The following is a 23,691-nucleotide window of genomic DNA, read 5'->3' as shown; positions in this document are numbered from 1 at the left end:
TTAAGAGATAGTACTTTAAGGTGTGCCCCGTCCGGGGGCATCATCCATTTTGGTTGTCGTTAGAGGGCGTGCGCCGGTTTCCGACCTATTGGAATTTTCGTGCCGGTCCGTCGGTTTTGACTAAGGTCACCTATGATGGTTTGTCTTCAGAGGATAAGGACATCGCCAATGTCCTGTGGCATTTGTTCGGGGAGCGTCTGTTAAATCCTCGAGACGTTATGGGGGATCCTGTGGCTTGTCGGACGTATATTGGTGTATGGCTTGTTTCTTTTCTTGTTCATGTTTGTCTTTCCGATTTTGTAACTTGATGTTTTTTCCTTTCATTTCTTGTAGTCGAGATGGCTGGTGGTTTGACTTCCCTAGCGCGTTTGAAGGCAGCGATGGATCGGGATGAGGGGTCGTCGGCGTCTCCTACTACCCCTGCCTCCAACCCTGCTGCGGATTCCCGAGTCGTTTCTCAGGAGGTGGTTTCGTCGGGGGTGAGGGCTGGTGCTCGGGCTTCCCCTGGTACCGTGAGCTCGCCTGAAGTTGTCGTGGTGACGGCTGCCGAGGCTTCTCGGAAAAGAAAGAGGCCTGAGGAGCCTAGTAGTGAGACCTTTGGGGAGGAGGGTGTTGTGCCTACTGTGATGGATCGCCGTTTCGATGCTTCGGGGTTCATAGATCAGCACTTGATGCCTGGAACGGAGCCATTTTTTGATGAGTGTGATGTTTTGTTCCAGGCTAAGTCGGTGTACTGTGCCCTCCTTCGGTCTGCTGTTATTATCCGGAAGGCTGAGCCAGTGATGGCTCAGGTCGGTTTGTTGGACAAGAAGCTCCGTCAATCTCAAACTGAGGTGGCTAAGTGGAAAGAGCAGTTTGAAGCTGCCGAGGTGGCGAGAGAGAAGGCAATGAAGTCTTCTGAGGAAGCTGGGGCGGAGATTCTTTGCCTTTCTGAGGTCGAGACTTCACTTCTTTCTCAACTGAGTGCGGAGCGGCAACGGGCTTCTGATACGGGTTCTCAGGCTGCCGTGATTCTTGGCGAGCTGGAGGTTTTGAAGGTTGAAGTTGCTGCTCTGAAGAAGGAGAAAGCGGATTTGCATGCTAACGCGAAGGGAGCGATTGTGGCCACCGAGGAAGCGATGAAGGCTCAAGCTTCGGTGCTGGCTCCGGGTGTGGACGTGTCCGTGATGGGGCTTTCAAGACCATCCGTGATGGCCAAATTGTTGACCTTGAATAGTTTAATTGAAACTTTGTTATTTTAGTTTGTTTTAAACTGTTTTATTTTGGATATTTGGTTGGCCGTGGGCCGTGTATTTTGACGTGTTTTGAACTCTGGGTTGTGCCATCGTGGCGCTTATAACTTGCTTTCTTTTTAATGACTCGTGTGGTCGTTCGGGCTTTTTATTTTGAGCCGTTTGTGTTTAAGCCGTTGTGACTTGGGGCCTTTGGTAGGTCGTTAGTGTTTGGGGATATCCGTGTGTTGGGCCCCGAGGTTGATTAGTTCTCGGTGTTTGTGGCCGTATCTTTATTCCGTTTTGGGAGGTAGAAGGGGAAAGGGTAAAACAGTAAGATTTATTTGGGCCTCGTTAAAACCCTCCGTTATGGCGGGAAAGAGTACCCGTGTTTAAAACTTTTAAATATAAAAGAGTAAAAACAAATGTATTACAGAAGTAAAACCTGAGTTAAAAAGGAATTTAGAAAGACAAGGGAGGACCTCGGGAGGTCAATCTAAGTGTAGTAGCATCGTAAGTTGGTGGCGTTCCATGTCCTCGGAATTTCGTCGCCGTTAAGTCGTTTGAGCTTGTATGCTCCCCTTCCGATTGTGGCTTTGATTCTGTATGGTCCTTCCCAATTGGGGGTGAGTTTTCCTTCCCCTGGGGTTGGGGCTCCGATGTCATTTCGTCGTAGGACGAGGTCGTCGGGTGCGAATTCTCGTTTGATGATGCCGTGGTTGTACCTTAAGCTGATTCTTTGTTTTAGGGCTAGCTCTCTGACATGAGCTATGCTTCTTTCTTCGTTGATGAGGTCTCGTCCCGCCTCCTCGTCGTTACCTCTGACCGTTTTTCTATGGCTTGGGTCTCCTATCTCTACTGGGATGACGGCCTCCACACCGTATGTTAACCGGAAAGGTGTTTCCCCCGTGGTCGTTTGGGGTGTTGTTCGGTATGACCATAGGGCCGATCCGAGTTCATCGACCCATAGTCCTTTGGCTTCGTTGAGTCGCTTCTTGAGTCCTTTGACGATTATTTTGTTTGCGGATTCTACCTGTCCATTTGTTTGGGGTGTTCTACCGAGCTGAAGCGGTGGGATATACGTAGTCCTTCTAGGAACTCTCTGAATTTTTTGTCAGCAAACTGGGTTCCGTTGTCCGAGATGACGATCTCGGGGATACCGAATCGGGTGATGATCTGTCTCCAGAGAAATTTTCGGCATTGGGTTGCCGTGATGGAGGCCAGGGGCTCGGCCTCGATCCATTTAGTGTAATAATCTATGGCGACAATGAGATATCGGAGTTGACCGGGTGTCGTAGGAAAGGGTCCGACAAGGTCGATTCCCTTGGTGCCGAATTGCCGCTCAGCCGATATGATGCTGAGCTAGTGCGAGGCGGCCTGGTGGATGTTGGCGTGCCTTTGGCATTTATCGCAGCTTTTTACTAACTGTATGGAGTCCTGGATAACCGTGGCCCAGAAGTACCCGGCCCAGATGACTTTCTGGGCAAGGGTTTTTCCTTCGATATGGTGACCGCAACAACCTTCGTGGATTTCGCGGAGTATGTACTCCGTGTCCCCGGGTTCGACGTATTTGAGGAGGGGTTGCGAGAATCCACGTTTGTACAGTTGTCCTGCGACGACCGTGTAGTTGGCGGCTTCCCTTTTCGTCCATTTTTCCTCTTTGGGGTCTTCGGGTAGTGTTCCGTTGAGGAGGTATTGTAGGATAGGGTAGGTCCATGATCCTCGGCTGGAGAGTGTCAGGCAAGCGTTAGCCGTTGTGGATATGGATGGTGATTTAACGATTTCCTGAATTAGCGATTTGTTGTCGTGTCCTGATTTGGTGCTGGCTAGTTTGGAGAGCAGATCTGCTCTGGCATTTCGTTCTCTGGGAATGTGTCGTATGGTGATGTGGTTGAACCCTTCTTTCAGTTCGTTCACCTTGGCTAGGTATTGTTGGAGTAGAGGGTCTCGCGTTTGGTAGTCTCCGTTGATTTGGGAGCTGACTACCTGCGAATCGGTGCTTACTTCCAGGACTTTTGCTCCGACGTCCTTGGCTAGGGCTAGGCCTGCCAGGAGGGCCTCGTATTCTGCTTGATTATTGGAGACTGGGAATTCATATCGTACTGATTGTTCGATTACGACCCTATTTTGGCTTTCGAGTATGACTCCTGCACCTCCAGAGGTGACGTTTGATGAGTCGTCGACGTGCAGCTTCCATGACTCGGGAGTGGGGTTTCCCGGAGTCATCTCGGCGATGAAGTCGGCCATGGCTTGTGCTTTGATTGCGTTTCTGGGTTCAAACTTGATTTGGAACTGGGACAGCTCGATGGACCATGCTAGCATTCTTCCTGCTAGGTCGGGCTTCTGTAGCACCTGTTTGACCGCTTGGTCGGTCCGGACTGTCACGGGATGGGCCTGAAAGTATTGTCGTAAGCGTCGAGAGGCCGTGAGGAGCGCAAAGGCTAGCTTTTCCAGGCGCGAGTAGCGAGTTTCCGTGTCTTATAGGACTTTGCTTATGAAGTAGATGGGTTCTTGTTCCTTTCTCTCATTTTCGCGGATGAATGCCGCTGCGAGTGCTTCTTCCGTTATAGAGAGGTATAGGTATAGGGTTTCCCCTGTTTGGGGTTTGGCGAGAACCGGCGGTTCCGACAAGACTCTTTTGAAGTGTTGGAATGCTTCTTCGCATTTTGCCTCCCACTTGAAAGGGGTCCCCTTCTTCATTAGCTTAAAGAAGGGGATTGCCTTTTGTGCCGACGCTCCGAGAAAACGGGATAGCGCAGTGAGCCGTCCGGTGAGCTTTTGGATGTCGTTAAGGTTCTTAGGGTTTGTCATTTCAAGGATGGCACGGCATTTTTCCGGGTTGGCTTCGACTCCGCGTTGCGTGATCATAAAGCCGAGGAACTTTCTCGCCTCCATTCCGAAGGTGCATTTTGTCAGGTTGAGTCGCATTTGGTGTTTTCGTAGAGTGTCCATTATGAACTTGAGGTCGCTGACAAGTTGCTCGCCGGATTCTGTCTTGGCGAGCATGTCGTCTATGCAAACTTCTAGTTTGCTTCCGGACAGGTTCTGGAATATCTTGTTGACAAGTCTCTGGTAGGTGGCTCCGGCGTTTTTCAGGCCGAAGGGCATCACTGTGTAGCAGTATGTCCCGTCTGGGGTGATGAATGCTGTTTTTTCTTCGTCGGGTCGGTGCATCGGTATCTGATTGTAGCCGGAATATGCGTCCATGAAGTTGAGGTATCGATGGCCGGATGCGGCATCTACTAATCCGTCAATGTTTGGTAGGAGAAAGGTGTCTTTTGGACAGGCTTTGTTGAGGTCCATGTAGTCGACGCACATTCGCCACTTCCCATTAGATTTTTTCACTAGCACGACATTGGCTAGCCAGGTTGTGTAGGGGAGTTCCCTGATGAAGTTGGCTTCGAGTAGGGCTTTAACTTGCCTTTTGACCTCGGCGGCTCGGTCTGGTGACATTTTTCGTCTCCTTTGTGCTACTGGTTTGGCTTTGGGGTCCACGGCTAGCCGGTGGGACATTAGGTCGGGGTGTATTCCCGGCATGTCGGCTGGTGTGAAAGCGAACAAGTCTTTATTTTGTTTCAGGAGTTGGAAAAGATCCTCTTTAAGATCGTATGGGAGGTTCCTGTTGATGGAGGTGTATTCCTTTTTGGTTGGCCCTATTTGTAGTTTTTCCATGTCGCCTTCTGGCTCTGGCCTGGGTTGGCCGTCTTGTCGAGCGTCCAAGTCGGCTAGGAAAATTCCGGCCGCATCCCAGGATTTCTTTCGTAGAGCTAGGCTGGTGTTGTCGCATTCTGCTGCGACCTCCCGGTCTCCGTGGATAGTACCGATGGAGCCGTCTTCGGTTGTGAACTTCATGAGGAGGTATTTGGTAAAAATGACGGCGGAGAAGTCATTGATTGTCTTTCTTCCGAGAATGACGTTGTAGGCAGTGGAGTTTTTTAGGACCACGAATTCGGATAGGATTGTCTTCCTCTGGTTACTTGTCCCTATGGTGATGGGAGGGTGATTGAGCCATCCGGTTTAAGGAAGTTGTCTCCGAGTCCTGTGACACCGTTGCGATGTGTTTGGAGATTGTCGTTGTGGAGCCCGAGTTTGTCGAAGGCTCCTCGGAAGAGGATGTTTGAGTCTGCACCGGTGTCCACCAATATCCTTCGTACTAGTCCTGTTCCGATTCTTGCTGAGATGACGAAAGGGGCGTCTTCAGCCGAGGTGCCGTGCTGGCAGTCCTCAGGTAAGAAAGTTATCGTATTGTCGGCCAGGGTGGTTGGAGTTTGGTTTCTAACGGCCATGACTTTGAGATCTTTTTTCAGTGTTGATTTTGACTTGCCCGATATGTCTTTGCCTATGATGATGTTTACTATGATGGTTGGGTCTTCCTCTGGGCTTTCCCTAGGGGGTTGTTTTTGCGTTCTTGGGTTGCGCCCTTCTCTTTCTGGCGACATGTCTCTCTTCGCACGTTTTGGTTCTCTGATGATTTTGGCGAACTTTGGGAGCTTGCCGTCTCTTATGGCTTGTTCGAGGGCGTCTTTAAGGTCGAAACAGTCTTGCGTCCTGTGTCCGTAACCTCGGTGGTAGTCACAGTAAAGGGTTTTGTTGCCTCCCGTTCTTTCTTTGAGTTGTCGGACTTTCGGTATGATGCCTCGATCTACTATTTGGTGGTATATTTCGGTAATTGGTGCTGTCAAGGGTGTGTAATTAGAGAATTTGCCGATTCTTGGTGGTCGGTTTGTGTTTGTCGGTTTGGGGTGGTCTCTTTGATTTTCTCTGGATGGTGGGTTATGTCGTTGCGCCGGGTTGCCGTGTTGGGTGTGGGTGTGTTGTCGCTTGTTGGCAGCGACGACATGGATGACCTCCTCGTCATTTATGTAATCTCTGGCGACGTTCTGGATCTCGTGCATGGTTCACACTGGTTTGGTGGTGAGGTGTTTGCGGAAGTCTTCGTTCATGAGCCCGTTAGTTAAGCAGAGGCTTGCGACTGAATCCGTGAGCTCGTCGATCGTTAGGCATTCGTCATTGAAGCGGTCGAGGTATTTCCTTGTGGATTTGTCTTGTTTTTGTGTCACCCCTAGCAAGCTGATTGGGTGTTTAGCTTTAGCGATTCTGGTCGTGAACTGGGCCATGAACTTCCGTGTGATGTCGTGAAAACCGGCTATGGATCCGTTTGGGAGGGCGTTGAACCATTTGATTGCTGGCCTGGCTAGGGTCACCGGGAAGGCCCTGCATCGGACTGCGTCGGCCGCTCCTTCTAGGTTCATCCTGGCCTCGAAGGCCGTTAGATGTTCCTGGGGATCCTTGATTCTGTCGTACTTCATGTCGGTGGGTTTATCGAAACCTTTGGGGAGTTTTGCTCTTAAGATCCTTTATGTGAAATGTGTAGCTCCCATTATTGTGTGGTCGTTTCTTGTGCGCTTGGTTTCTCGGTGTCGCTGATCTTCATCTGAGTCGCGCTGATGACTTAGATCTCGGGAGGTACTGCGGTTGTGCCTTTTGCTGTACCGTCGTTCCGGCGACTTTTCTCGCCTGGGGTCGCGCGAGGTGCTGCGATCATCTTTCCTATCGTGTCGCCGTGTTGGCGATCTACCATGGCGAGATTTGGATCTAGACGTTACGTGGCTTCCGTGTTCGGTGTTATACCTTTCCTTGGAAGCTAGTCTGCCTTCGAGTTCTTGGACTCGGAGGCAGAGATCTTGGATTATTTATGCCGCTTTGTCCCCTGTTTTCTCAGGGTGTCGCGGATCCGGGACGATGTGATCGTTTTCTTTATTCTGTGCGTGGTGGATGGTGCTTGCTATCCTTCCATGGTTTGTGACCTCCTGATGCTCGGGGGTCGGGTTCTTTGCTTGAGAGTTATCCCGGCTTGAGGAGGTTTCTTCGAGTACGTCCCCCATTCCGACTCTAGTCGGCGCAAGTTCCCCACAGACGGCGCCAATGTACAAGATGTCTCTTGTACGGGTTGAGAGATGGATCGAGAACTTGCGGGTTGAGGCAGATGCCGGATCACTTGACTGGAGCAATGGGGGGAGGTACCTGCAAAGACACTCCGACGCTTAAGTCAGAATGGATCTAAGAGGTATAAGGTGTGAGGAATGGATCCATACCTGGAGGGACCTGGGTCCTCTATTTATAGGTGATAATGAATATCTTATCTTATCTTATTTGGCTAAGATAAGGGAGACGTTTGAATTCGAAAGTTGGTTAGGAACTCTAGTGGGCCGGTTCCGGGCTTTCTGAAAGGGCGAAGCAGGTCGAACCCGGATAACCGAGTTCGGAGACCGTTCCGGGTATAGGATCCATAGGCTGGATCTGTAACACAAATATATATAAAATTAATTTTTAGTTTATACATAATTTTTATGTTGACATTATAACCACCGCTAATAATTAGTTTTTTTTTTTTTCGGACACTCAATCTGCCACTTAACAACAAATTATTGATGACCAATTAAACTAACTTTCGATTTGGCTGCTAATTTCAAACCGGTGAGTTTCTTGCCCTCTACGTTAATAATTCAAATAAAGGAGGAAAGAATAATTTGTTAAGACCCATCAAGAGTGTTTCTGATATGAGTAGTGCTAGGGAGCCAATGACCTAAGTGTATAATGTGTACAATAGGCTAAATCTTTGGTTTATGAATAAAATGAACATCACTTATATTGCAGAATAACCATCGGATACCAGAAATAATAAACATATCATGTTATAAAAAGCCAATTTTGGATTCATTAAGATTCGAACTTTTGACCTTTCAGATCTGGAACTCTAATACCATTCCTAAAACCACTCATCCCAAAAGCGTAACTTGACAGGACAATGTAACACTAATAATCATATTTCTAATATTTTCTAAACTTTCATTATGCACATTGTACACTTAAGTCATTGGCTCCCTATACTTCCTCTTCTGATATTATTTGCGGATGTAATCTCATCACAACCATGAATAAACAATTTATTATCTACTATTCCCTTTTATATAGCCACCATAATATCCACAGTAGCTTATATACACAGATTGTGAAACAGTTTTTAGACAGTGAGATTAGACAAATGAGTTGAAAAGTTGAGCCAAATCGTGATATCAATTAAAGATAATTGACCAATAAAAAATATTTAAAAATTAGTATAATTTATTATTTTTAATCAATAATTAGTTAATTATATTTAAAAATATGAATTAAAAATATATTATTAAATTATTAAATTAAAAAAATTAAAATAATAATTAAAAATATTGACTAAAAATAATAAATTTTATTGATGGTTGAGTTTTTATCAACAAGAATATATATAATGAAAAAATGACTAGCCATGTTATAACAGTTATTATACATCTGATCTTTGCATGTAATCATGATGGTTTTCACTTTACATAGAAGAGAAATAATAGATAAGACAAAAAATCTTTCTTTCATGCACAAGCAATTGGTACCAACCAGAATACTAGCATAATAGTAGTGGAGATTTATATGATGATGATGAGGTAGTAGAAGAATTTTATTATGCTTATTATTACGAAGAAAAGTATAATTAAAAAAATAAACCTAATAATATCCTAAAGGGATTAATATTTTTTTCTTAGTAATAAAGAGAAGAACATCCTTAAAATAATAATGATAATAAAATAACACGGCAGAAAATTAAAGAATCAGATATGGAAAATAGATCGTTGTTCCAATTTTATTTTTTAATTGACATGATAACTTGTAACATTTTATAAGTTTAATTTTTTTACTCGCATGTTTTGTCTTAGTACAATTTATACTTTTATATTTCTGTATTAGAGACAATATATGTAATGATATATATCTAAGAAAGGCAAACATGAAGAATAATAATGGAATGGGCATTATACCCTGTCCAGTAATACGCCATTAATTATAAGTCATGGGTGGTTTGATGATTTTGAAGTGGGGAACAGCCAAATTGTTGCTTAAAGATAATAGGGCATGGCATTGGCATGCCCCCAAAACCTTTCTACCTTTATTTGTTTCTCCAATTTGTTCATTTTGATCCTACGCTTTACCAACTAAAAGGGCCCCATCCCTTTCTAAGAGTAGTAAACTCAATTATATATTATAACAACAAAAGCCATAGACAATGGCCAAATTCCCTTTTTTGTGCTTACAAAATACCAATGATATATATGTGCCTCCCTTTTAAGTTTTAATCCACCTCTTGTCACTTGGCAAAGCCAATTTACCACCATAATGTGGAAGCATGAATGCTAATGTGTTTTTCCTTTTATGTATGTGAAGAGCTTTCTAGCTATGGGGTCTATAATCGACTAATAAAGTATAATAGGTTCCAATAGAAAATTTTAACAATACGAAATAATTTGAATGTAAGTAATCAATGTGTTTTGAGTGTTACTCTCTTCATTTAATGTTAAGTGTTCTTTTCTTAGTTTTGTAAGAGTATTAAAATAATTGTTAAATTTTATAAAAAATATTAGTAAAAAAAAGGGTTAAGTATGATTTTGGTCCTTAATGTAGAGGTCGAAAATTTATTTTGTCTCCAACCTTTTTTTCGCTACAAAATGATCTCAAAAATTTCAGTTTGTTTTAAAACCGTCTTTCGGACCAAAATGCTCCTTCCTCTTCTTCCTTAAAATCATGCAGAAGCACCCGCAGAAGCACAAGCAGAAACACCAACAGAAGCACAAGCAGAAACAGAACCAGAAGCAATAACAATTAATCAAACAAAAGCAGCAGTAGGACAACAACAACAACAATGAATCACCAATGAATCAACAATGGAATCAAGTAGAAACAGAAGAAGCAGGAACAAAAACAGAACAGAACAACAACAACAACGGTAACAATGAAACAATATAATCAATCAGAAGCAGAAGCAACCAGAAACAACAATAATAAAAAAAAATCAACAACATAATAGAAGCAAAATGGATAAATGGAAGCAGAAGCAGAATCCGGTGAGCCACCCAAAGAACAGCGGCGGCGAAGAGTGGCGGCGGCGGCGGCGAAGAACAGCGGCGACGATGGCAAGGACCCTTCCCCCTCTTCTTCCCGAACCCCCCTCCCCCACCCTTCTCCCTTCGCGTTAACCCCTTCCCATTTTCCCCTTTACTTTACGCGTTTTCTTTCTTTTTTATTTATTTTTTTTATTAAGGGTAATTTGGTAATAAAAATAAAAAAAATTTGAAAAAAATAACGATTTTAAAATAAACTGAAACTTTGGGAACCATTTTGTAGCGAAAAAAAGGTCGGGGACAAAATAAATTTTTGACCTCTACGTTAGGGACTAAAATCGTAGTTAACCCTAAAAAAATAATTCAGTACACAAGTATCCTGCGTTAATGCTAGATTAAGAGAATGCTCGCATTTCAAGAATATAATATTTTAATATATGCAGCATAGTCTAACTTAATAATTACATCTGTGACTATTTTCACGACTTAAATTCAAACTTTAAAATTATACAGAAATAACTCAATTGTTACTCTAAAATTTTTTTTAGTAATTAAAAGAAAAACTAAAATATCTCTAGTACTATTTTCTCTTTTCTTTAATCTTTTAAATATCTTTTTCTATTTAATAATAAAAGACATAATAGATAAAAATTAATTAATATTTAAAAAAAAATAGAAAAACGGCATTTAATTAAAAAAAACGAAAAGAGAGTAGTTTTATTTGAATAATGTGTAGTCTTATCTATTATTAAAGTTCTTTTCATTGAGTCTTGAAAGTAACCAAATTTTTTTCAAGAGTAGTTTTATCGGAATTTATTTGTTCAATATATATCATGAATCACCTAAAAATTGATCTATCAAAGTTATAAAGATGTAGAAATTTATGCAACTTATCACGTATCTCACGCTGCAGGTCTCCAAATTCGATGATTTTACAATGAAAAAAAAAAGTTTACATTTTAAACAAGGTTGTAAGAATCGGACCGATTAATGAACCGATAAGATAATTAGTTTATTAATTAGTTTAATAGTTTAATTGGAGTTCAACTGATTTAATTAAATATTAAATAAAATTATTAAAAATATAATATATAAAATATTTGAATTCAATTATTTGTAAACTAATAAAATTTAAATTTTTATAATTTTACATAATAAATTATTCATAACAAATTATTTTGTGATTGCATCTTCTAAATCAGAAAGTTAGAAACTAATAAAATTAATCATTAACAAAATTAACTCAGACAAGTAGCAATTCAGAATATTAATCCCAACAACTCAGAATCATAAAATCAGTATTATACTAATTCAACAATTTAAAATAGTAAACTCAGCAACTCAGAATTACATAATCAGTATTATTAAAAAAATTGAAAACAAAGAAAAATAAATTGAAGTATCGACAGCGAGAGAGAAAAGAAGTGACGGCAATGACGGAATCGGAAGTGACAGCAACGAAGAAGGGAAGTGAGCTCAAACAGAGAGAGCCAGAGAGAGAACTCGAACAAGGAAACGAGCTCAGACAGTGAGCTCGGACAGACAACGACCGACGGACCCAGCAATTTGCGACGGCAACGCTAGGAGCTCGACCCCTTCCTTCGTGCGACGGCCAGGAGAGGAGGAACGTCGAGAAGATGGCCGAGCAGACTTTTCTACCGGCGATAATGGCACCCACGGCAAGGAGAAGGGTTCGGCGACGAGTGTGAGTGATGGATTTCGGATGGTGGCTAGTGGGTGGTGGGGTGGTGGCTGTTGGAGGTTGGAACTTCGAAGAGAAGAGAGGGAGTGAGGAGATCAGGGAACATATTAGGGTTTTTTGAGTAAGAGACAGAAGAAAGGAAAAGGGGTTCGGGTTTCAGCGTTTTAGCTATTTAATGTTTTTTTCAGCGTCAAAACGACGCCGTTTTGGTGGATTTTGGAAACCGGTACTTTTAAAAATCCGGCCAATTCGATCGGTTCAATAATTATTGTCGGTTCAACTGGTTTTTTGCTGATTTGTTGCAAGACGATTTTGAATTGAACTGGTTTCTAATTAACCCGATTGAACCAGTCAGTCTAGTCTAATGTTTAAAACCTTGATTTTAAATTGCAAATTAGAATAATCGAAATTAAAATTATGTATTTAAAGAGATATATATTACTAAAAATAAGTATATTTGCAGAGAATAAAATAATACATACAATAAAAAAATTGATAAACTTAGAAACACTACAAAGATAAACATCCTTGATAAGTCAGAAAATTTTATGAAGAACTCGATATCATAATTTAGGTTGCGTTTGAAAAAAAAAACTGAGATGAAAGACCGAAATTAAATTAAGTATTTATCTTGTATTTGATGTAAAATGTATTGAATTATATTATATTTCAATATTATATTTAGATTAAAATAACTATAAAAATTGATGAATAGATTTAGAATTTAAAAAATTAAATAAAAATATTTTTAAAAAAATGTTATAAAAATTTTCGACCTTAAAAATTTCAATTCCAATCCCCTATATGTTTGCTTTCTAAAAATATTTAAAAAAATAAAATAAAATTTTAGTTCTAATATCTAATCACTGAATACAATACTCAATCTCAATTTTTTCAATCTCAATCCAGATTCCAAAACACAAATTCAGCCTTCAGAATTTGCACATGACTAATAACTTTCTGATAGGGAGGATCCTCTACACGATCTCCGTAATTATATGCATCTGCAGTTAGACAAAATTGATGAGCAAACTGAAGAGGCTACCTATATAGCAAAAGCTGCACGCGGAAATAGAGCCATTCAGATTTTACAGCAAGCAAATGACTTAAATGCTACATCAACGTTTTGAACTTAGTGACTAGTGAGGTTTAATTCTTTTACCGTATATATAAAATATAATATAATACCCTATATGTAAAAATTATATCAGAAATTTATATGATATAAACTCTTTTAATATTACACCAAGTTTATCTCGACATGCATCATTATATTCGTTATATTAGTTTTATTTTGATTGAATCATTGGTACTATTTTAACCAACGATGTGTCTCATGATAAGAGTAGGCAAACATCTTTTTAATAGTAGACAAAATCATACTACTTGTTCAGATATTTAAATGATATTTTTCTTTATTTATCTTTTTATAAAATATACGCATTTGTTATAAGATTAAAATAATTTATTTTTTTGTTTTTTCTTATTGTCGAAATACCCTTCAATGATTATTATAATTACATATAAATTAATGATATTTTTTGTAAATCCATATAATAATAATATAAAATATATATTTATTATTAATATAATATATTTTTAATATTTTATTATTAATCATAAAATATATAAAAAATTAAATTAAATATTTTTATAACAAGTTAAAATATTTTATATCATTATTATTATTATTTTAATCAATAAGATAACTATTACTAATTTATATATATAATTATAATGGTTATTGAAAAATATTTTAGTCAAATAAATTATAATATATTATTTTAATCTTATAAAGAAGTTGAATGGATATTTTATAAATAAAAAAGAATAAAATATTATTTAAATTGTTTGTTTATTATCTGAAGATAATAAAAACATAAATATTGATATAGATATATACACACAGATATAGATACACATAAATACATATAGACTACTTGGTTGTTATTAAGATAATAATAACTAGATATAAATATGTTTATCATAAAAAATTAATTTTGTCTCCAAAAAAAAAAATTGTTGGTAATCAACGTGAAGAAGGTAGAAAGTAGAATTTAAATAAGTTTGAAAGAAAAGATTGTAGTGAAAATCTATGGTGTCTCATGTTTAATATCAATATCTTAACTTTTTGATAAAACATTAAATATATATGTATTTTGTGAATGAATATATGTCATTGTGTCCATGACATTTTGTTGAAAAAAGTTTTTTTTTTTTTTTTTGTTCATAATGATACTTTGTTAATTTATAAAATTTAAAGTGAGGATCATTATTAGTTATTAGAACATTAAAGTCGTTACAACCTCATCAATCATATATTAGTGTAGTATATATTGTTTTATTATATCTAAAATAAATTTAATTTTAATGTATTGTCACTCTAAAATAATTTTATAATAGTAATATTAGAAAAACAAAAAAATAGTCAGAATTTATTTTATTTAGTTAAATAATTAATAATATTAAATAAGATAAGTTTTAATTATTTTTTGTTAATATTTTTTAATTACCAAATATTTTTGTTTTATACGTGCATTTAATCATGTAATACTATATTATTAAAAATAGCTACTATTTTTATTGATCAAGTGAATAATCATTCAAAAGAACAAAAATAATAATATGACTATATAAAATATTTTATACTATTAGTTTATTAAAATTAAAATCATCTAAAATTCTAAAACTGAAGTTTGGGATTTGGTAAGTGCTAAGAAAGAAAGGCCTAGGTGTTGTTTCTTAGTTAAGAAAGGACACAATATTTAATAAAAGGCGTTAGTAAGAGCTACATCAGGTAATGAAGATCGGATCCTAATATATTTAAGTACGTAGTAGAGTCTTTAATTATATTCTCTCCAGTTTTGTATACTGTAGCAATCTGTGTAATCTGGCTTTGCATTTAAAGCCATGCTATTATTATTAACATGACCGATACATGGTGAAAATAAATGTATAAAATAATGATGGATTGCACCATGATCCTTTCATTAAATTTCTCTTGCCATGCATATAGGAGATGAACCCTAATTTACCAAATTGAAGTATTGAACTATAACCCATCACCCAATATAATTTCCTTTCAACAAATTCAAGAAAACAATAGTATGGTCGTGGTGCACGTGCATATATAATTTAATTTTAATATATTTTTATAATAAAATAATTTTATATGTATAAAATATTTTATACTATTAATATATAAAAATTAAACTAATATATATATAATCACCTTATTTATTCGCTTAAACAAATATCAAAAGTTTGAATCTTACTTTATGTATACACAGTAATTTATTAACTAACGATAAATCATTAAATGAAATTCAAAATCCATAATAAATTGATTATTCATCTGTCAAGCTGAAAAATACTAACCAAAAATAAAATAAAAAAATGATTTTTGTTTCACTTTCATTGACAGGTTGGTGTTCGTTGTAGGTGCGTGGTAGTGTGCTAGGTAGCTATATGTATATAAAGTCAGAGAATTAATTAATGAGTTATGCAATCTAGATTTCCAGGTGGTGTGGTGAGGTGAGCCTCATCCATGCAATTAATTGCACGCAATTTGGCTTCACCCATCTTCATGTTAATTATGTTTGCAAATATACATAGACGGACAGTTATATCAGATCAAATAATGATAATGATATTAATTTAAACAAATATTATATTAATTTCTAAATATATAGAAGATATAATAAATAATTTTTTATTGACGTAAAAGTTTCTGAAAATACTTTATTGTATATAAGCTTCTGATTCAATAGTTTATTTTTAACAGATATACAAATAAAATAGTATTCCACATATGACAATTACTTAAATTAATATATATACAATCATATTTGATATACACCAAAATTAACATCAAAATTAGTTATTATTATAAAAAATATAAAATATATGTTAAAAATAAATTAAACAATATATATATATATATAATAATTAATTTTAATACATATATTTATACATAAATTAAATAATATATATATTTATAAATAAATACATAATAATTAATTTTAATAGCTAATTTAATATACAAAAATATTTTTGATTAAGATAAATATTATTTGATTCTAATTAACTATTATATATGTAAACTCTAAAATTTAACACAAAAGAGTTACAACGTATGTGTACACAACCATAGTGGGTTCGTCCAACTAAAAAGTATCACAAACAAAATTTTAGGATCAAAACCTTGTAAAATGTAATTATTTACTCTCTTTATTTTAAAATAAGTGTCACTTTTATTTTGTGAGTTTCTTAAAAAATTATTATATCTAAATAAAAAAATATCTAGATATATTAATTTTTAAATTACTAAAAATTTAAAAAGATTACATTTATTTTAAAATAAAAAGAGTACATTAAGAGACTGATTCTCATATATAGTTGAGTGTTTGACTTAGGTCAATTTTAAATTAGATTAGGTAAATTAATTTGTATTAGTTAAGTGGTTAATTTATTTGTTTAAGTAAGTATTGAAATTTAAATTTTTTTATTATGTATATAATAATTTATTAATCAATAATAAATATTTAAATAGAAATTTAATACGTGATAGATTAATTTCGAGTTGAAAAATACTGTAACAAACCAAATTAGACTAGGTGAAGCACTTCTCAAAACCAAGGTTCAGAAAACCGGACCGGTCATCAAACCGCTCTAGTCACTGGTTCACTGGTTTACTGGTCTAACCGGTTCAACCGATGGTTCAACCGGAAAAACCGTTTTAGAGTAGAATAATAAAAAAATTATAAATACACATCCTAAAATATAATTATAGTCTGATAAAAATCTTAAAATATCTTTGAAATTAAAAACACTACATAAAATATCATCAACCAAATACATATGATCTTATCAAAATCCAAACTCAAAAGTTAAATAGTAATAAAAGCATATGTAAATATTAAATCCCAACATCATTGTTTATCAATTATCAAAATCCGCAAGAACTTGTTGCAAATCTGCTTCGGTGGGATGATCTTCACCTTCATTCCCACCCTGATCAGCAGAAGAAAGAGATGCAGCATAAAGACCACTACTACCACCACCACTTTGATATAAATCAGCATCAATTTCACCTAATAAAATAGAAATGTTATCATTATATTATAAACTAAGAACATTCTAATAAATCATTAGAAACTAAATATACTATACTCACGCAATAAGTCATCCACATTACTAGGAAGATCAGGCTCTTTCTCTACAACCTCTTCAGTCACCCAGAAGTCAACTTGACTGATACTTTCATAATCAATTGGATCATGTTGTGTCTTTTGCTTTCTTTTTTCTTTTTCCTTCCTAAAAAGTTAAATACAATATATAGAGATTTAATAATTTACAAATTTATTATGATAAAGATTACAAATGAAACAATATAGTATTTCATGAAACATATATTACCTGGATTTAAGACGCAAATTATAGGTAACATAAACAATGTCATTGAGTCTATCATGCTCCAATCTATTTCTTCTTTTTGTATGAATCTGGTCAAAAAGGCTCCAATTTCTCTCACACCCAGAAGAAGCAGATGCTTGGCTAAGAATGCGAACAGCTATCTTTTGTAGACATGGAGCAGAGCCTCCGAATAACCTCCACCATTCATCTACCAATTATAAAACCATAACATATTATAAGATATTAATTAAGAACATAGGAGCATAAAACAAGTTAAAACAAATATTCAACCATATTCTTACCAGGCTTAAGTTCAGATGCAGCTGGAATAACTTCTTGTCTATCAAAACTTTCCTTCCGATCTCTATATAAATGTATTTCTTTCATTGCCTGAACTGAATCCAAATTGTTACACTTGCAATACAAGGTAACAAGATCAAGCAAACCTTGCATAACATCAGGTGCTTCTTTATAATTTTCATTAAAAAAGAATTTAGGATTCAGGAAGTAAGCTGCCGCATGAAGATCTTTCTTCAAATGCTTGTCCCATCTTGAGTTGATAATATCTGTGTATGGCTGATATGCAGTCTTGGATTGCCTAAACATCTCCTTAATTGCATCTTCTGCCCTTAACATTCCTTCATAAACATACCCCAAAGATGGGGGGTCATCAGCATCAACAACCCTCAGCAAGTAAATCAGAGGGCTCACAAGTTTACATACAGTAAAGCAATCGTCCCAAAATTTTGCATCAAGAATAATAGCACTCACAGCTCTACCAGTAGCACTCCTTCCTAATTTGTGATCAGTGAAAATTGAATCTACAACCAATTGTTGCAACTCCTTTTTACGGTCAAAGATGCTCTTCAATGTAATAAACACAGTTGCAAACCGGGTTGCACCAGGACGTACAATTTCTCTCCACTTAGGTCTTTCTCTTAGCCAAGATAAGAAAACTGTATGATTGTACACAAATACTGTGATCTTTGAAGCACGAGTTGCAAGGTTAGAAATATGCGCCATGCTGCTTATATCTTTTAAAATAAGATTAAGGCAATGAGCAGCACATGGTGACCAATAGATATTATCATATTTTCTATTGATAAGCCTACCAGCAGCAACATAATTGGCCGCATTGTCAGTCACAACATGCACAATATTATTTGGGCCAATCCATTCAATCACCTCAGAAAACAAAGTACACAAGTGTGAAGCATTTTTTACCATACTAGAAGCATCTACTGATTTCAGAAAGCACAAACCTTTAGAACAATACACCAAAAAATTGATTAACGTTCTTTGTCTTTGATCTGTCCAACCATCAGCCATGAGGGTACATCCAGTTTCCTTCCATGCACTCCTATAACTATCAACTAGCATTTGACTTTCTCTTTTAAGATCAGCCAACAAATGAACCCTTAACTTATCATAAGAAGGCCCCTTGTAACCAGGTCCAATACCAGCAACACCATCCAACATATCTTGGAAATATGGCGACATCACAGCATTAAATGGAATTTTACAATCCAAAAGCCACCGAGCAAATCGTTTATCAACCTCGTGTATTGCCTCTTTGTTTTGCAAAGCACTCTTAATACTTGGTTGAGCTCCTGGAGTTGTTCTTGGTGCAAACATAGGAGGAATGACTTTGGCTTTTTTCTTTGGATCGCCTCCAACTCCTTGCTGATTCAAGGTACGCTGCTGTTCCTGTTCTTCTTGGATTGCCTCATCAATTGCATCCTCTACCTCATCACCACCCTCTTCACCAAAACTTACTTTTCTTTTCTTTTTGTTGGCCTGAATATCTTTCAACAAACTTTCCATCTGTTTTTCCACATCATATGGAACTTTAGGACATTTTTTTCACGTCTCCGGTAACCTTTGCTAGATGTTTCTTCATCCTGTGAATTCCACCTCCATTGAAAACTTGTAGACAAAATAAACATTGATACTGTGGTTTTCCATTCACTGTTTGTAGAGCAACATATTTCCAAGCTAAATCTGTTTTTCCCCTAAGGTTCGAAGAACCTTGTGATTGACTATCGTTAGCACTACGGGAATTAGGATTAGCAGCATCATTCGAAATAGGAGTATCGGCAGGCATGTTATTATTCACAGAATCATTGTTATCAGCAGTTGCTTCTTGATTAATACTATCTTCCATAACTAAAATTAATAAAACATATTTGAAATTAAAAACAGCCACAGCAATAAACATTAACAATTCTATCTACATTCTACACAATGAACATTAACAATTATGCAGAACAAATTTGAGAAATTCAGCCAGTCAACAAATATGCAAAACCGAGTCAGTTTCCAGCATTAACAAAGTACAAAACAGTAACAAATTTGAGCTACAAAACAGAAATTTGAGCAACACACAGAAATTGAACTACAAACACAAATTGAACTAGAAACAGAAATTGAGCAACAGTGCAACACACAGAAATTCAGCTGCAAACCAAGTTACCAACAAACAGAAATTGAGCTGCAAATCAAGTTACCAACAACCAGAAATTGAGAAATTGAGCTGCAAACCAAGTTACCAAGAAACAGAATTTGAAGCTGCAAACCAAGTTACTAACAAACAGAATTTGAAGTGCAAACCAAGTTACTAACAAAGAAGTTCACAGAGGCAAAGAACAAAGATGAGCAGAGGAAGTCAGTTCACAGAGGCAAGTTCAAGTTCACAGAAGCAAGTTGAAGTTCACAGAGGGGAAGTCGAAGTTCACGGAGGCAAAGAATTGAAGAACAAAGATGAGCTGAGACGAGTTACTCACCGCGTGACGATGAAGACGATGGGACGGGGCAGATGAAGACGAGGCAGACGGTTGGCTACTGGGCAGGGAACCAGGCGAAGAAGGAGGGTTACTTAGGCTGACGACCAGGCGACGGTGGTTGGGCTGTTGACCGGTGACCGCGGCGACGAAGGAGGGGGCGGTGGCAGGCTGGGGTTCGGGCGTGGAGGGTCAGCTTCAGTCTTCTCTCATTCGCTGTTCTCTTCTCTCACGAAGATGAACAACACAGAACACACAGAATTAGGGATTCGGGGGAAGAAACGGGGGGTGGTTGGGGTCACCGGGTCATGGTGCTCTTCGGGTCGGGTCGGGTTAAGGGTTTCTTTTTTTTTTTTTTTTTTTAATAATGAAACGACGTCGTTTATGCAGAACCGGCCGGTTACCGGTTCGGCCCAACCGGCCGGTTTTTGGCCGGTTCGCCGGTTCGTCACCGGTTCTTTCCAGGACGGTTTCTGCAGGAGGACCGGACCGTCTGCATCGCCGGTTCGCGGTTAAACCGGTCGAACCGGCCGGTCTGGTCCGGTTTTCAGAACATTGCTCAAAACACTAGTAAAGGAAGAAAAAGTTTCAATACATATACTTGGTGGATAGAGAGTTAAAATCAAATGATACCGATATTAATTCAAATAAAATCATATGATGCATATTTTATTAATTAAACCACTGAGTCATAATAACATATAATAAATGTCATTTATACAAAATTTCGCCAAAATTAAACATCAATAAGCTAAGTATGTAATTGAAGGATATCTTGTTTATATATTTTTTGAACAAATAAATTTTGTTGATTTTTAAGTGATTATACTATATAGTAAACGATTTTGAATTGATATCTATGAAATATAGACACTTCGCTGAGTTGTCTGCGTGTCAGATACATTTTGAACACGATATTTATTGACATTCGTCCGATTCGTGTGTCTGCTGTGTCCAATCGCGTCTTAATAAAAAAAAATAAAAAATTCTTTTCCAGATGCACTTGGACACACCTAAATACCATCATGTATCAGCGTGTCCAGTCTTATTCTTAACATATATTCTTGAAATAAATTTCGATATAGTATACATTATTATTTATTAAAACAAAAAATATTTTAAATACTTGATATAATTAAAATAAGACATTAAAAATAATTAAAAAAATTAATTTATATTTTAATATCAATAAAATATCAAAATATCATTATGATTTATCTAAAAAATACTTTATATTTTATATGTACGTGTGTCCCCGTGTCTTATAAGAATTTAAAATTTGCGTGTCGGCGTGTCCTGTGTCGTGTCATGTCCCGTGTTCGTGTCAGTGTCCGTACATCATAGATTGATATGAAACCTTTTAGAGATACGGTAATATTATATTAGGATTACTGCTACACATACAAGTTTTTTCGGCATACAAGTCATACAAATTAACCATAACCCAATAAAATCTACTTACATAACGTGCGCGTGAAAATCACGTTGTTCCTCTTTGTATCCTGCGTTCCTCCTCCTCCTTCTTCTTCTTCTCCTTCTTCTTTGCGTTTCTCCTCTTTTTTCTTCGTGTGTTTCATCTTCATCGTCGTTTTTTTATTACTGTTGTTGTTGTTGCATTTTTTCCCTCCTCCTCTTTTTATTGATTTTGCAATATTATGTATTTTTTTCTTTTTTATTTGATTTTTTCCTCCTAAGAAGAATTATGAGAATATGAAATAAGAAGATGAAGAAGAAGAAGCAGTAGAAGATGAGGAGGAGGAAGAGAAAGAGTTTTGAATTATGTAGAACTTATCAGCATACATACACCGAAAATTCTTAAATAATACACTCAAATATCTTTGTGTTACACCCAAATTTGCTGCAAATACAGAAAAATATTTTCTCTAATACTATATTTTTTTCTTCTTTCTTTCTTTTAGTTGAATGAATGTAAGTTAATCATCTTTCAAGTAATTTTGTGTCATTATGTGTTTCTTCTTTTTCTTTGTTTGATTTTTTTGTTTTTATTCTTGTTAAGAACTTTTACATTACATTCAAGTCAAACCATAAGCGATGAATAACAATTTTCACAAATAAAAATATTATTCTTCACCTACAGAATCATAAAACTACTAATGAAAACATTAACTAGAATCGAATCACACCTCAGCCAGCCACTTGATTTTGGATTCAAAACAATAATTAATTTCGTTCTGGTTCAATTGACAATTTGAACTTGAATTATTCATTATCTTCAATAACAAGATAACTGATGATGGAAGAGAAGGAGGAGAATAAATTTCAATAAAAAAAAAGAAGGAGAAAGAGGAGGAGGAGGTGGTGGTGTTGGTGACGACAATAACAAAAGAGAAAAATAACGACGAAAAAGAAAAACGTGCAGTAACGACACAAAAAAAAAAAACGTGCACACGTGAATATAAATGATTTGAATAAACTTGTATCAAAAAATGAGTTAGAGAATAATATTTATATTAGTTTTAACTTACGAGTTAAAATCAAATGACATTAGAAAGTTATGTTCGCTCATATTTCTCTATAATAAAAACTATTTTTTATAGATCTAATGATTGAATTATCATTGTCTTTCACATGAAGATTAATTGTGCAAAGTTTTGTAAACATTTAATACCAATAATAAGACTATATTTAATTTCTAAATATATATTAATTTTTATTATATTATAGTAAACTTTGATTTATAATTAAAATAGTACATCTACTAATTATACATTGACATGAAATTTTACAAACATCATATATACAATATATAAACTTCTAATTCAATGACAAACTTTATAAAATATATATATTCTAAAATAAGTTACCAAACATTATAACATTAAGTTTGCTAACATGGAATTTTCTTTATAATTTATATATTATTTTTTGTCGGTATGAATGGAAGCAAAGAGTGAGAGATGAAGGGATTAGTGGTTTTCAGGTGTCCCAAAACAACAACTCCTTTTATTTTTGTTTGTTTGTATTTTAAATTTTCCTCTATTGAAAATAAAAGGATACATTAATTATTATATATACATACATAGTTTCCTTCTTCATAGTTTCATAGTTCCTCTCTCATCATCACTCCCATATATATAGTTTCTTTCTTGATTTGTTATTATCTCATCATCATCATCCGGAGATGGATCCACATCAGCATGAGATGAAGGGAGATGCATCAGAAGAAGAATGTTACAGCAGCAGTGAATCTGGATGGACCATGTACATAGGGTCCCCCATGGATGATGACCATGATGATGATGATGATGATTCCATGGCTTCTGATGCTTCATCTGCTCCAACTCATTATTATCCACTTCAAGAAGCTCAAAAGGAACAACAACAACATGATCTCAATGATGATGATGAGAACAACCATTGCTTAGTCAGCAAAGCAAAGAAGAAACCAGTAGAACAAGAAGAAGAAAAGAAGAAGAAAAGGGAGGAAGAGGAGAATTAAGAAGACCAAATCTACTAATGCGACCGTAGTTCAGGTGAGAAAAGGGAAATAGATTATGCCTAATTTCACCTTAATTATCTTGGTTTAATCTCCTAACTAGTTTTTTGTTTAATTGTTAATTAGTATTTTTATTACGACAATACGGTATATATAAAACTTGTTAGTATATTTTGCTGTTATTAGTTCCAATGTTATT

At 36.3% G+C, this 23,691-nt stretch overlaps 4 protein-coding genes across 4 annotated transcripts; all 4 read right to left on the bottom strand.

Annotated features, from left to right (window-relative positions):
- Nucleotides 1-1,707: 1,707 nt before the first annotated feature.
- On the bottom strand, nucleotides 1,708-3,533 carry LOC148581789 (uncharacterized). Its single transcript, XM_088493763.1, has 2 exons — nucleotides 2,658-3,533; nucleotides 1,708-2,313 (listed from the first exon to the last, which is right to left on the bottom strand). Exons 1-2 carry the CDS (start codon nucleotides 3,531-3,533, stop codon nucleotides 1,708-1,710), a joined length of 1,482 nt encoding a protein of 493 aa, XP_088349889.1.
- Nucleotides 3,534-6,109: 2,576 nt separating this feature from the next.
- LOC148581788 (uncharacterized) lies at nucleotides 6,110-6,520 on the bottom strand. Its single transcript, XM_088493749.1, has one exon. It carries the CDS (start codon nucleotides 6,518-6,520, stop codon nucleotides 6,110-6,112), a length of 411 nt encoding a protein of 136 aa, XP_088349875.1.
- A 10,261-nt stretch (nucleotides 6,521-16,781) lies between these two features.
- On the bottom strand, nucleotides 16,782-17,891 carry LOC148581787 (uncharacterized). Its single transcript, XM_088494274.1, has 4 exons — nucleotides 17,558-17,891; nucleotides 17,259-17,463; nucleotides 17,017-17,156; nucleotides 16,782-16,933 (listed from the first exon to the last, which is right to left on the bottom strand). Exons 1-4 carry the CDS (start codon nucleotides 17,889-17,891, stop codon nucleotides 16,782-16,784), a joined length of 831 nt encoding a protein of 276 aa, XP_088350400.1.
- A 40-nt stretch (nucleotides 17,892-17,931) lies between these two features.
- Nucleotides 17,932-19,419, bottom strand: LOC148581786 (uncharacterized). Its single transcript, XM_088493745.1, has 3 exons — nucleotides 19,135-19,419; nucleotides 18,027-19,079; nucleotides 17,932-17,940 (listed from the first exon to the last, which is right to left on the bottom strand). Exons 1-3 carry the CDS (start codon nucleotides 19,417-19,419, stop codon nucleotides 17,932-17,934), a joined length of 1,347 nt encoding a protein of 448 aa, XP_088349871.1.
- Nucleotides 19,420-23,691: the final 4,272 nt, after the last annotated feature.

The sequence above is a fragment of the Arachis ipaensis genome, chromosome B10 (genome assembly GCF_059453495.1).
Source record: "Arachis ipaensis isolate K30076 ecotype BB chromosome B10, ASM5945349v1, whole genome shotgun sequence".
Lineage (NCBI taxonomy): Eukaryota > Viridiplantae > Streptophyta > Magnoliopsida > Fabales > Fabaceae > Arachis > Arachis ipaensis.
Note: the sequence above shows the minus strand (reverse complement) of the source record. Positions and strands in the feature narration are given on the sequence as shown.